The 13,940-nt window shown below is 53.3% G+C and overlaps 1 protein-coding gene and 1 non-coding gene across 4 annotated transcripts in view; one reads left to right on the forward strand and one right to left on the reverse strand.

The window, feature by feature from the left end:
- The window catches only part of MMP15 (matrix metallopeptidase 15), a 27,629-nt gene extending 15,933 nt beyond the window's left edge, over positions 1 to 11,696 (forward strand). For 2 of the 3 annotated variants that reach the window (XM_032486428.1, XM_032486429.1), the window contains exons 7-10: positions 11 to 149; positions 1,131 to 1,281; positions 1,419 to 1,534; positions 2,626 to 4,609. In XM_032486428.1, coding sequence (XP_032342319.1) covers positions 11 to 149; positions 1,131 to 1,281; positions 1,419 to 1,534; positions 2,626 to 3,092 — 873 coding nt within the window. In that variant the 3' untranslated portion in view covers positions 3,093 to 4,609. Of the gene's footprint in view, positions 1 to 10; positions 150 to 1,130; positions 1,282 to 1,418; positions 1,535 to 2,625; positions 4,610 to 11,476 lie in introns of those variants that run through there. The other variant, XM_032486430.1, reaches the window with a different exon arrangement.
- Positions 11,697 to 13,583: 1,887 nt separating this feature from the next.
- TRNAI-AAU lies at positions 13,584 to 13,656 on the reverse strand. Its single transcript has one exon. It is a non-coding gene; the product is annotated as a tRNA-Ile (tRNA).
- Positions 13,657 to 13,940: the final 284 nt, after the last annotated feature.

Genomic DNA, 13,940 nt, shown 5'->3' on the forward strand with positions numbered 1-13,940 from the left:
CCCTCCCCAGGGCCGCTGGTTCTGGCGGGTCCGGCATAACCGTGTCCTGGACAACTATCCCATGCCCATCGGGCACTTCTGGCGTGGCCTGCCCAGTGACATCAGTGCTGCCTATGAGCGCCAGGATGGGCGTTTTGTCTTTTTCAAAGGTAAGCTGGGGTAGGTGGGAGGGGCTGGGCAGCCTTTCTGCCCTAACCTCTGGCCTGATCCAGCCAGAACTGAGGGAGGAGGAGAGGGAAGGACCGCATCACACATCTTGTCCTGTTGCCCACTGCGGGCTTACTCTGGGGGAGACGAGTTCTTGTGGCAGCAAGGCAGGGGTTGGGGACATAGACAGAGTCCAGAGGACCAGGGGGCCATTGGCTGCCCTGACGGAGGAGAGTGTCCAACTTCTGCAGCACAGGGGCTCTGCCCCATCATCCTCCTTCCTTGCCTCCTATACTCTTCCTTGCCCTTTCCTCATAAGAATGGGTCCCCAAGCCCTCTCAGGGGCAGGATTCCTGTGTCTGTCTGTGGAGACAACAGAGCTCCCTACCCCCAGCTCTTCCTCTGAGGCCTGCCCCCGGGAGAGATCCTCGAGGGCAGTCCCTGTGATGGATCGGCCAGCCCCGCTGGCCCAAGCCTCAACCAGGCAGGAAGTCCCTGAGGACAGGGCTGGGCTCAGACTACAAATGAGCAGCCCTGGGCCACGCACTGGGGTGCCCCATGGATGCAGCCCCCAGACCCAGAGGCCATGCAGGGCTCCCCCTCTTTCTTGTCTCTGTACAATAACTGGGTGTGGGGGCATGGATGTTCAGGTGGAAATGGAGGCCCGTGTATAGTGTGATTGAGTGTGTGGTGTCTACAGGTGTGAGCTGGCAACTGCATGAGTGTAAATGAGTGTCATCAGGATCTGTGAGGGCCAAGGGTGTGTGATGCGAGGCTGCCCTGTATGTTGTCCTGGGTGTGTAGGTGTCAGAGCCAGTCCTCCATACAAGGATGTGTTACTGTGTGTGTGTGGGAGGGCAGGGGTGAGTGTGGAAGTGGATGTGAACAGATCTAGGGGCCCAGAATATCAGTCCTCATGCCTCCTTCCTGCACAAGCCCCTGGCTCCAGGCTTGTCCTCACTCACTCCTGGCCTCTCCCGCAGGTGACCACTACTGGCTCTTCCGAGAGGCAAACCTGGAGCCTGGCTACCCACAGCCTCTGACCTCCTATGGCCTGGACATTCCCTACGATCGCATCGACACAGCTATCTGGTGGGAGCCCACGGGTCACACCTTCTTCTTCCAAGAGGACAGGTGAGGGCCCCTCTTCTAAAGGGAAAAGGACTCAACTGGGCCCCCCACCCTCAGGCCTCCCCAGAAAGAACTCACTACCTCTGGGGCCCAGGCTCCCAGGCCCACACTGGCCCACAGCCTGGTGCTTTTGGTCACAGGTATTGGCGCTTCAACGAGGACACGCAGCGTGGAGACCCTGGCTACCCCAAGCCCATCAGCGTGTGGCAGGGGATTCCTGCCTCCCCTAAAGGGGCCTTCCTGAGCAATGATGCAGGTACCAGAGCCAGCCCCCTCCCAGTCTGCCCAGCACTCACCATTCCCCTCCTCCACACACAGTGGGTAGGGCTTGCCTGAGGTCACCAGCATCATGATGGCATGTTTGGGAGACATGGCTGTGTCAGGCCCTGGGCTGGAAGCTTCTGGAGCATGATCTTCATGGTCTCCCTGCACTGTCACCATTTACAAAGGCCAAAGAGAGCTTGCGTAAAGAGCCCCAAATCCCACAGCGAGGAAATTATGGAGTCAAGAGTACAGCCCAGGCCTGCCTGTGCCTAGAGCTGGTGCTGAGAGCTGCCTTGCTCCCCATCCAGAGCAGAAGGGGGCAAAAGTCCTCCCAGGATGCCCCCTTACCCACCTGGCAGGGAAGCCTGATCTCTGTCGTTATAACTGTGCAACAGGGAGCTGTGGCTTTTATTTCTCCAGCAGGGTCTCTGTGAGTTTAAGAAAACTCATCAGCCCTGGTTCTCAGCCTTCAGGTTCTCAGGCTCAAGGGAGACCCAGCAGGCTTTGCTAACACTCAGGCAGGTCATATGGCTTCCCTTCTGCGCGTGACGGCATCACTCTGCGACTGCTCTGATCTAATTGTACTCAGCTGAGCACAGACCTGGTAGTTCAAAACTGGCCCTTCTTGGGGTTAAAGGGACATGGGCGAAGAGTGCCCAAGGCCAGAGAGCTGGTCCAAGGCAGCATTGGGCTCCACTCCAGGTCCGATACAGGCTGGCCATGTGGCCTTGAGCAAGACATTGGCCTCTCTAGTGCAGAGGGAAGCCAGGCCTGGGTCCCCTGATTACAGCCACCAACCCAGCAGGCTATAGTACCCTTCTTTGCCCTGCACAAGTCAATGTTAGCCCAGCCAGGAAGCACAAGATTCTGATCATGCCCTTGACCTATACCTCGTTCCTCTCTGAGCCTGGTCTGGCTCCTGTCAGTTGGGAAGGGACAAATTTGAAAATGCCCAAGGAAGTAAGTGAGAAGGACAGTGTTTTAAAGCTGGGGCCCCTTCAGCACACTCTGGTCTTCGTCGAGGGTATCTGGCCGGCGGGCGGGGCCCAGCCTGACGCCATTCTGGCCTGCTTGCCCCTGCAGCCTACACCTACTTCTACAAGGGCACCAAGTACTGGAAGTTTGACAATGAGCGCCTGCGAATGGAGCCCGGCTACCCCAAGTCCATCCTGCGGGACTTCATGGGCTGCCAGGAGCATGTGGAGCCAGGGCCCCGATGGCCCGACGTGGCCCGTCCACCCTTCAACCCTGATGGGGGTGCAGAGCCCGGGGTGGGCGGTGATAGCGAGGAGGGCGAGGAGGGCCATGAGGCAGGCCCGGGTGGTGGAGAGGGGGACTTCGGGGCGGGGACAGACGAGGACGGAGGCAGCCGAGTGGTGGTGCAGATGGAGGAGGTCACTCGGACAGTGAACATGGTGATGGTGCTGGTGCCCCCGCTGCTGCTGCTGCTCTGCATCCTGGGCCTCACCTACGCCCTGGTGCAGATGCAGCGCAAGGGTGCGCCCCGCATGCTCCTCTACTGCAAGCGCTCCCTGCAAGAGTGGGTCTGACCCTCCGCACCAGCCCCTCCTGCTCCTCACGGTGCTAAGGGGCCGGGCTGGCCGCACCTGTGGTTCTGAGATGGCTCCTGGGGCCTTTCAGCAAGAGCCTTCGGTGGCTCCCTCAGCCTCTGGGTGGAGGCTCCTCCAGGCCCTCCAACATCCCTGCCAGCCCTGTCCCCTTGTTTATTTATGCCCAGGTATCTTTTTTTTTTTTTTTTTTGCACACTAATTGAGCATTTCTTTCTACTTTCCTGACTGGGCAGTCCCTCAGGGCAGAGGGTTAGAGTTTTCTAATTGTAGTTCTGCACCAGACAGGGAATTAGACCCCATCCCCCACCCCTGGCTTGTTCACAGCCAGAGGAGCGGAGGGGCAGAAGGCCCAGTTGGAAGAATGACTGAAGGGCTGTTCTTCAGCGTGAGCACCACAGGGCCAGAACTCTGGGCTCTGTTAGATTTGGAGCCTGGTGGGGCCTAACTGGTCTCCACCCCACTGAGTCTCTCTGGTCTTAGGAAGAAGAGCTTTCACCCAAGGGCAGCCCCAGGCCAGAGGGGGAGGGGAGGGGACTGACCAAGCGTGAGTCCTGTTGAGGTTTGGTTCCTTCCCACCCCACCTCTGATAACCCCAGCAGCCTGGGTTCCTTGTGCCTAAGAACCCCACCCCACCCGACCCCTGGCCAGCCCAGGGCCAGAAGCCTCTAACTCCCCTGTACCCCTCGAGCCCACATCTCCTTCCCTCTCTGGAGAAGGGGCCCTGGGCCTGCCTTACCAAGGACCAAATGGGGTCTGCCAAGGCCCTTCCCCCAAGGGTAGCACCGGCCTCGCCACGCAGGCTGGGCTTCCAACACCCTGCCCACTGTCTCCTCTCTGAGCTGTGACCCAAATGGGCTCTTTCTATGAGCCCCCTCCCACCCTCTGTCACCCACACCACCATCCTCAGGGGTCTCAGAACCCCACCAGCCTCAGGCTCAGCTGCCAGTGTCCGAGCTCTCCCAGGAAGAGAGGGGGCTGATGGGTGCCCAAGCTGAGGTGGTAGATGTTCACGGACGCGTGCCCACTAGGCTTGGGGGTTCTTCCCTTCCAGCTCCCTGTCCCCCAGGGCACTGGGAGCAGGGATACTGCTAGGGAAAGCCAGCAGCTTGTTCCCCTCACACAGACTAGGATGGGGCTAGTGAGCCTTCCCAAAGGAGCCCAACATAGCCTGGAGACACCTCCTCCTGGGCTCACGTTTCCTTCCCAAAGTTAGCAGGAGGCGAGGCTGCTGTGGGAAATGGTACTGTACAGCCGGCTCTGTCCCCTCTACTTTCCTGCAGCCCTGAGCAAGCAGGTTTGACACCCAGAATCCCCTGGGCCCCTGGGGGTAGGGGCTTCTCATGGGCTGGCTCCCAGTGCGGGTCCAGCTGCTTCTTCCCCCTCTCCATCCTCAGAACCACCGGAGAGCCAGCCAAGGGGGGCGGGAGGGGGTCATTGTCCACCCCCATACGTTTCTTTCTGTAAATAATCTGCACTGATTAAACTGTACAGCCGGCGAGTCCGCCTCCTTTGTAAGAGGCCTTGGGCTGGATGGAGTTTACAGCTGGAGGGGCACGTGTCCAGGCTGGGATTAGGGGACTTTCCCCCTACACCAAAGAGACCTGGTTCCCAGTTCTGTGGCCCTGGGAGGAGCAGATATCTGGGGAAGAGTGGGAGATGGCTGCCCAAAATAGATTAGAGGAAGGTGAGGCAGGAGATGGGGTTGGGGGGCTGCTGTGGCTAGGCAGAGAAGGGGTAGGGGATATACTGATCATTCATTCATGGTGAGAAAGGGCAACTCAGCTTCCCCTACACCCTGCACATCTAGGAAGGATGGGAGAGAACCAGTCCAAGCCCCTCAGCCCTCCCACACCTGTCCAGACTGGTTCTGGGAAGCCTGAAGACCCAGCTTGGACTGAAGAGAGATGGAAAATGATGCCACTTTGAATTCCAAAAGTTCTCCTCACCATATGCTCTGCTCAGAGGGTGAGGGGACACCCAAGATCTACCTTCTTATCTTTGAAGAAGCAGAAAATCTCACCCTGGGCAGGGGACAGGTGATGCCCAGGAAAGCAGGAGACACGTGTCACTGACTCTCGGGTCTGAGCATTAGTGAGCCTTGGTCACCACGTCTGATCTCTGGGCCCAGCCTGTTGGGTGCTGGCCTGCGCACCCAGGAATGTGATGCTCACCAATGGAGCAGGCCAGGCCCCCACAGCTTCTTGGGCAGGGTCCTCCAACCTGCTCCAGGCCCCACCCTTCCCCTCAGCTTCGCACCCCATCCCCAGCCCTCTTCATCCCGCCCCTTCCTCTCTTTGTGTTGAAAACTGGCTGAGGAGAGTAGGAAATGCTGGCCATCAGAAGCCCCAAAGGCCTCTCAGGCTCAGCTAGGAAATGGCCTGGGGGCTCCCCCAACCCTAGGGGCTTTGGTGGGAGGCACAGAGTGGGTGGGGGAAGGGGGCAGCAGACACCATCAGAAGCCCCAGGACCCCACCGGGTCTGACTCCTGCCTGAAGCCTTAGGGTAACCCAGAGGCCCAGAGGCCCACGGGGAAGGTGGAGGGCGGTGTGGGGGCACAGGGACAAGAAAGGACAGGATGAAAGGACTTCTGGTTGAGCTCTTCCTCAGAGCCCAGCCAGAGGAGAGACTTGGCAGAGGCCTCACCTCCTCAGGAAACTGCCGGAGGAGGCTTCCACCCCCAAGCTCTCTGGTAGAATCTCAAAGAAACCCAGTGGCTGAAGGAACAGCCTATCTCAAGAGCCCTATTTATTCTCACTTGAGGACCCAGATGTGTGAGGGTCTCTGAGGGAGGAGAGGAGGGTGAAGCACCTGCCTCCCCCATCCCCAGACAGCCCAGCAGCCCCAGTGACCCCCACCTCTCCTCCCCAGGATTAAACAGGAGCCCATATCCTTACAGTGTTTTTGTTTTTTTAATCAAGTTGTAACCTAAACTCACCTTGGGCTCCTGCCAGCCCCCATTCCCTCAGCATCTTTTGTTTCTTTATATTTTGCTAATTCCCAAGTGAAACAATTAAGACATTATAGATAAACAAGAAGAAGAAAAACATAAGTCGCTATCACTCCCCCAGCCAGTGTTGACAGCTTGGCGTGCTCCCTTCCAGCCTCTTTTCCTCAGCTTTTGCACAGCTTTGAGTTTTAGAGTCCAAAACATCCTGGGCTTCAGCTCTGACACTGCCGGTACTTAAACCTCAATGGAGGGGATCACATGACCTGCCCCACCGGCTGCTGAGAGGATGAACAGAGGATGAGGGCTGTAGAGTGCTGGCGACAGTGCCTAGCACTTGGCAAATGCTCAGTGTGTGAACGCAACCCCAATCTTCTTGCATGCTCCCCTGCTTATGTTTCACTCATAGGATAAGCAGGGCTCAGAGAGGTGAAGTAACTTGGCCAAGGTCACACAGCCAGGAAGTGGCCAATTAGAACCCAGACAAACTGACTTGCATAGCAGCCCAGCCTCACCCCCTTGTGCTGCTGGAGAATGAGGCAGGGATGAGGACGCCCCTGCCCACCCTGGCCTTCCCTCCCCACACGTTTAGACATTGAAGACCCCAGGGCCACCAACAGAGCCTCCTTTCAGGCTGAGGCAGGGCTAAGCCGACTGCTTCCTCCCCCTCCGACTTGGCAGAAAAGCCTTTTTGTTGTGGCTCACATAGAGGCCATTCTCCTCTGGCTCACGGGAAGGAATGGCCAGCTTCCTGTCCATCCACAGCCGCCCAGGCTGCAGTGGAATCCTCCGTGTAGGTCTGAGAGGAACAGGGCTTCCTGCCCCTCCACAACCTCTAGTTCTGCCTCGGGGTCCTGAGGCTGCCAGGCTTTGCCCCTCAATCTGTCAAACCACACAAGGGGGTTGGGCCTAGCCTCCCCTCAGCTATCCTTGCAAATGCTGGGGATTTCAGGCCCAAGGCACTTTCAGGGCACAGCAGTACTGCCCTCAGCCCATTGCTCAAGTGGCCTCATGACCCACAAAGCCCTGGCAGAGCCCCTGCCAGGATGCTCGCCTTGTCCCAAATGTTCCCTGTACTTGCTGGCCTCTGTGACTTTGCTTATGCTGCTCCCTCCTGTTGGAAAACTCTTCCCTTCACGTTTTATCCTGTTCAAATTGCACGGATCCTTTCAGGTGCAGATTAAGGCTTGCTTTTTCCAGGTTCCCACCCTCCCTCCTCAAGGTCTTGAGTTTCCTTCCACCTCTGGCTCACCCAGCACTTGTGTCCTGACCATTCCTTGACGCTGAATCCAGCCGGCCCAGCCTTACAGGCACCCAGATGCTGATTGCGGCTCCATCATTAAACGCTGTGTGTCCTTGGGCAAGTGAGTTCACCTCTCTGAGCCTAGATTCCCATCTGTAGAACACTGCTAATAGCCATGCCTATTTCATACAGTTCTGAGGCTTGATTGGGCCAATTCGTGTAAACACTTAGAATAGCCCACAGCAGGCTCTCAATAGTTTGTTACTAAAATTTCTATTTCAGGCACAGGTACCTGGTGGGCCCTAAGGAGGCATCTCTCGCTTTCTCTCCAGGAGAGTTTGTGGGATGGGGTCAAAGGTCGACAAGCCCAGGGACAGGTGCCAGAAAGAGAGATATTCCTGTCACACTAGCTCCCCTCCCCAGCTGCCGAGGCCTCACCCTGCCAACCCTGGGGGCCCAGCCCCTCCTCACCCGCAGCATCAGCCCTTCTTTCCAGACCCTGAGCACGAGGCCCCGGCTCAGGTTTTCTCCCACGTGCCCCTGACACCTCCCACCCTACATTTTTCACCCACCTCACTCTTTGCCAGAAATAGCCTCCAAACCTCCCTTCTCTTGCAGCCAATCTAACAGGCCCCTCCTGGAAAAACTATATCATTCCCCTGCCAGCATGGATCACAGCAATAAACTGAATTCCATTAAGAAAATATTCTGGGTCAGTGGAAAGGGAGGAGCAGCTGTACCCCAATAATTTCATCAGATTTACATAGCACCATCCTAAAAATTCGTCAGCTTCAGCCAGATTAAATTTCATTTACAGATGGAGACACTGAGGCCTGGACAGGGGGCTGATTCGGCCACAGTCACTCACTGAGTCTCTGAACTGATCCCCAGGCAGAACTCCGCCACCCCCACCCTCTCTGTCACCATGCACCCCATGTCACCTCCCCACCCCTCATGGGAACTCCCTCTTCTGCTCTTAGGAAGAACTGCGGGGTGTTGTGGTTAATCCAGCTTTCCTGATAAAGGATATTTTTGTGCTTCATACACACATGAAGCACAGCCTTCAACACAGCTAGGGGAGAGGAGATCTGCCCTCTGCAAATAGTCCCCCATCTTGTCCCATGAGAACAAGCCCCCTCTTCCTCATAATCCATGGATTCTGGTAGAGCTGGCCCATTCCCCTGGTGGCCAGATGATCTTGTGACCCAAGACCCAGCCAATCAGAACCCCGGCACATGATCCAGGAGTGAGCAGAAAACCCAAGTCTGGCCAATCAGGGACTTCCTGTGACTTCTTCCCTGCAAAGGATTCCCTGCAAGAGAGAAGCCCTATGTTTGCTGGGATTGCTGAGCTACTGGAGCATGGCTCTGAAGCTGCTGAGGGGTTATCTCGCCACCACACATATAGAACCTGCCTCAGAGGAGAGCCAGCGGAGGGAAACAGAGCCTTAAAGGGTCTGGAAGGCACTATTTGAGCACCTGGATCCAGCTGTGCCTAAGCTCTTTCAGTTACATGTGTCAATAAACTTTTATTTCTTAAGCCAATGCGAGTTATTAATGGGTTTTGGGTTTTTTTGTTTTTAATTTTTGTCCTGACTGATGCCCAGGGTGCCCTGAGTTCCGAACTTGTGCTTAGCTTAACCCATTCTTCTTGCCAGTCTAGGACTCTTCTCAGGAAAGTGCCAAACCCCAGGACAACAAGGCACTCATCTCTTCAACACTTGAATGCTTACTGAGAATGTTTCCTGGAGTCTCTGGTACAATGGCCAGCCTCAGTAATGCTGCCTAAGACAGCATAGGACACCTGAGTCTTCACAAGAGGCCCGGGGGAACCAAGTAGCCAGATTGTGGCAGGCGAGGCGGGTGGGAAGACTGACTTAATTGTTAAATGGGCTTTTTCAGATTGTATAAGGTAATAGATAGTCAGCCACTGGGGACAATGAGGAAACCACAGAAAAGCCAAAGATGACCATGAAAAATGCCAGCAATTTCTACTCTCCTGCCAAACACCCCGAACAATTTACTGTAAATCTATAGGTTTTCCCTTATGAGTATATATTAATATATTTTATTTTTTAAAAGTAAGCTCATACGAGGCATATTGTTTTTTACCTGCCTTTTTCACTCACTATAGCATGAGATTTGGGTAAGTAGGAGACTTTCTCTCTATTGCTTGAATTTTTCTGAACATGTGTTATGTGTCCATCATAATAAAACAAGCAAGTAAACAGTACATCTTTAACCCCTTTTCATGTCCACAGATTGTTTTCTACAGCATGCTTTTTGTGGATGCATTCTATGGATCCCCGAAGAATTTTCTCAACCCATGTCAGGACAGTTACAGAGAATATTTTGGAAACATCTATAATTACAGCAAATAGTTCCTGAGGGCTCACACTGCACTGGACTTTATATGCGTCACTGGAATCAATCCTGATTAGAACCCCAGGGGGTAGTTCTCCTGTTTGCACTTCACACCAGAGATGCTCAAGGCTCAGAGAGGTGAAGTAAATTGCTCAAGGTCACACGGTTCAACAGTGGCAGACCCTGAACTCAAACCACCCCTGTTTCTGACCCTAAAACTTCCGATCTCAGTAATTCATTTATTCAATGAACATTTACTGCTGTCAGGGGGCAGTCCAAGGATCCAGCAGGGAATATCACAGAGACCCTCCCTCATGGGGCTCACATTCAAAGGAGACAAGCATCTCAGGCCAAGGGAATAGTCCATGCAAAGATCCTGAGGCTGGACCAAGCCTGGGATGTTTGAGGAACAGAAAGGAGAAGAGCAGGGTGAGAAAGGAGGTGAAAGGGAGAAAGAAAGGGAGTAGGATCAGGCTACAGACTTGGATTTATTCTAAGGCTGACAAGAAATTTTTGAAATATTTTAAAGGATTGGGGGGAGGGTGGCATGATCTATGATATGTAGAATATTTCTCTGGCTTCTGTATGCTTTGCTAAACTACCTTTGCAAACACCCATGATTCTTGCCTTTAGAGAAAGTTCTAAATGTGGAATCAAAGTGGTACGACCAGCCCACAAGGTGGGCTTTTATTACATACTGACAAATTACCCCCCAGAAGGAAAGTAGCACCTGTTCCCACCCCTCCCGCGGCAGCTGAGTGCCCATCCCCCACCCCTCACACACCAGGAATGAGACCAGCTTTATCAGCATGGCTGGCGGAAGCAGTATTGTTTTGTTGGTTTTACCTGCAGTCCTTTGATTGCTATCAAGCTCAAACATTTTTTCATGTTAGTTGTTAACCCTTTAGGGTTTTTTTTAAGGGGAGGGGAGGATGGCCTGCTTATGCCCATTGCCCAGTTTTCTTTTGGGGTGTTTCTTATTGATTTGTGGGAACTTTTTGTAGTGTGAGGAAATTGGCCCTTTGTCAATCAATGAGTTTTACAGCTAGAAGGTTCTTAGCCCAAGCTCCTCGTGTACAAATGGGTAAACTGAGGCCTGGACAAGACTGGGTACTGGTTCTAGTCAGTGCTTTCAGCACACTGGTTCTGGGAGGATGCCTCTGCCAGCTTTGTTCATTGCCTAGAGAGACCTCCCCTCCTGCTGGCCCCTCCTGGTGTCTATCGGGTTCTTTCCCTGTCCCCACCCCAACTCCCCACCAAAGCCTCTTACTGGGTTCCTAGCAGAGAGGAAGACATTCTGCAGACAACTGGCCCTATGTGCAGATGATGTCACCAATGGGAGAATGGGTCCCAGAGACCAGAGCTTAGCTTCCTGGGCAGGGTGGAGGTGAGGGAGTGGTGCCCTTGTCCTCTCCTTGTCCCCAGATAATAGGAGGAGCCAAAGAATTTGATTGGGAGACTTGCTGTATACACACCCTGCACCAGCAATCTGCTCTGGGCAATGCAGGACTTTAGGAGCATAAAATACGAAAGGGGCCTCAGAGAAGGGACAGTGGGGTGAATCAGAAAAAGTCCTAGGTCAGGACTCAGAAATCCCAGGTCGGAGATCAGCTCGGTCCAGGCAACTCATTTGAGTCCTCAGCCTTTGCCATAAAATGGGGATTGTTTTCAGAGCTGGTGCTAAGAATCAGTGAAATTATGGACTTAAATATGTGCAGACCTGAGGCTGGGTTTACTGTAGTGGCATCAGTGCTTTTGCCTGCCCAGTACTGATCTTCTTGTCTCTTGACTAAACACCTTGACTTTCCTCTAGGGAGCCACCCCTCTCCCACGCTGAGTTCATGAGCTGCAGAAAGGCTGCCCCGTCCCCCGGCTCCAAGGACAGGTGAGACCCAGGTGGAGGCAGTCCCCTATTCCTTCCTCCGTCTCTACCAGGTATGGGCAATGTCCAAGTCATCTCCAGCCTTTGTTCACACATGGAACTACCTGCGTGAAAATAAGCAGCAGCACACAGGGAACAGAAACACAAGACAGAAAGATAGCATTGTTTGAGCCCCTGGATATAGCCAGACCTGATGGTGGTCCCCCTTACTCTTGTGAAAGCTAATAAATACTCTCTTTGGTCAATCCAGTTTGAGTTGGAATTTCCGTGATTTGTAACTCAAAAAATACAACCTAACACTATTGTCACTTAATTCAGTCTTCCATTGCCAAAGTCTGGGCCTCAATGAGAATAGACTTTTCCCAGGTCACATATGACTTGGCTAGAGAGTGAGAGAGAGCTCTGGAAGCCTGGACACATCATCTGCATCCACATCACCCTGTTCACCAGGGTCAGGAGCCCCAGTCACTCTCCCTCACCTCCCTGTGAATTTACAAGTCAAGAAAAGACTTTATAACATGTGATCTTGTTCTTTTTCATAACAAATCCAGCAGAGTTTGTGTGGTGGTGTAGGTCAGCAGTGGTGCCCCACCGGGCTCATCTTGTGCCTCTACTTGCCCTGTAGAGTCCAGTGGTCCTGACCGCACCTCTGTAAGTCAGTAGGACTACATTTTGTTTGGCCTATGAATTCTGAGTGAATTCTGAATCCTGCCAGGGCTTGAATTGATACAGCTGGAGAGGAAGTGAAATTCCCAGATCCCTGGAAATGTGTGTTGTCTATTTTAATACTTGCATCCATATTGCCCTTCCAGGTCGCATGAGAGCTTGCCTTACCAGGCCACTGAACAGCCTTGCAGAGAGATGGGGACACGGTGCTCCCTCCACGGGTCTGGGCACCTGCCCCTGAGGTGCAACCTCCAGTTCTGGAGTGAGTGTCTTGGCTGATGAACAATTACACACTGGGGCACCCAGGGCCACCTCTGTCTGGACACATGGCCAGGAGAACATGAGGGGCCCAGATCCCCCTAGTCACTACTGGCCACTGCCAATTTAGACCAGCCTGGGGCACCTTCCCCCATTCTGCTCAGAGGCAGGACAGAAACCTGACAAGCATGTTTTCACCAACCTGAGAGTTTCGGCCCCTCTTTGGGGACTGTTTGTGTTTCGGGTCACACTGTTTGCAGCTCCCGCCCCCTTCTTTTCTTTGCCAAAGTGACATTCCCTGGGCTGCCAGGCCTCCAGGAAGCTGGCAGTTCCTGCCCTGAGCTGCCCAGTGGGAATCTCCTTTTCCTATTCCAGGCACTTCCATGTCCTCTGTTACATTTCATTCTCTCATCCTAGTCCAGCAAATGGGAGGTAAAGCCTCCACCTTACATACATAGAGCTGACCAGCAAGGGAGGGCAGCCTGCCCAAGATCACACAGCAAGTTAGGGGCTGAGATAAGGTTAAAACTGATCCCCAGTCCAGTATCCACTCCCCACCCCCCACCCAACCCCCCAAATCCAAACTTAACCAGACAGGGATCAGGTCTAGTAACAGTCCTGCCTCTCCTGTTCATTCCTTCATTCAACAAATACTGAAACTTTCCCAGGCAAGGACTGCAAAGGGTTGGCCCTGGACCAAATCCCACCTACCTCCTGTTTTTGTAAATAAAGTTTTGTTGGAACACAGCCATTCCCATCCATCTGTGTATGTCTATGGCTGCTTTCTGCTACAGGCAGACTTCAGGTGCAACAGAGCCAGACCATCTGGGCCCCAAGCTTAATATATTTGCTATGTAGCCCTTTACAGAAAGTGTCCCCAGGGCAACATTATGACTTTCTAGGCACTTCTGCACCTTCATGAACCCCTTCCTTGTAAATGTGTGTGTGTGTGTGTGTGTGTGTGTGTGTGTGTGTATACAAAATCAAATCCCCCTGGAACCAAATTTCCTTACTGAGTTTATAATTAATCTTTCTCTTTCTCTCTCTCTTTCTTTTTGGTGGGGGGAGGTAATTAGGTTTATTTATTTATTTTTAATTAAAAAAATTTTTTTAATGGAGGTACTGGGGATCAAACCCAGGACCTTATGCATATTAAGCACACACTCTTACCACTGAGCTACACCCTCCCTCTATGGTTAATCTCTTTATCCACAATGTTATTCCCGTCTGTCTCCTCTGATCTCAATCCCTTTCTTGTCCCCTCTGATCTCAATCCTGCGCTAACTGAACCCTAATCACCAGAGTCAGATGACTAAGATTGCTGTTGTCAATAACATCATTAATGTACTAAAATTGATATTATTAGATAACGTACAAACTCAGGTTGTTTCTCCAAAACAAGATGAGCTCACAGACCCCTAAGCCATGGACCACCTCGCCAGAGAATTGTAAACCAGAGACATCCTGACTC

This window comes from Camelus ferus, chromosome 9 (assembly GCF_009834535.1).
Source record: "Camelus ferus isolate YT-003-E chromosome 9, BCGSAC_Cfer_1.0, whole genome shotgun sequence".
Lineage (NCBI taxonomy): Eukaryota > Metazoa > Chordata > Mammalia > Artiodactyla > Camelidae > Camelus > Camelus ferus.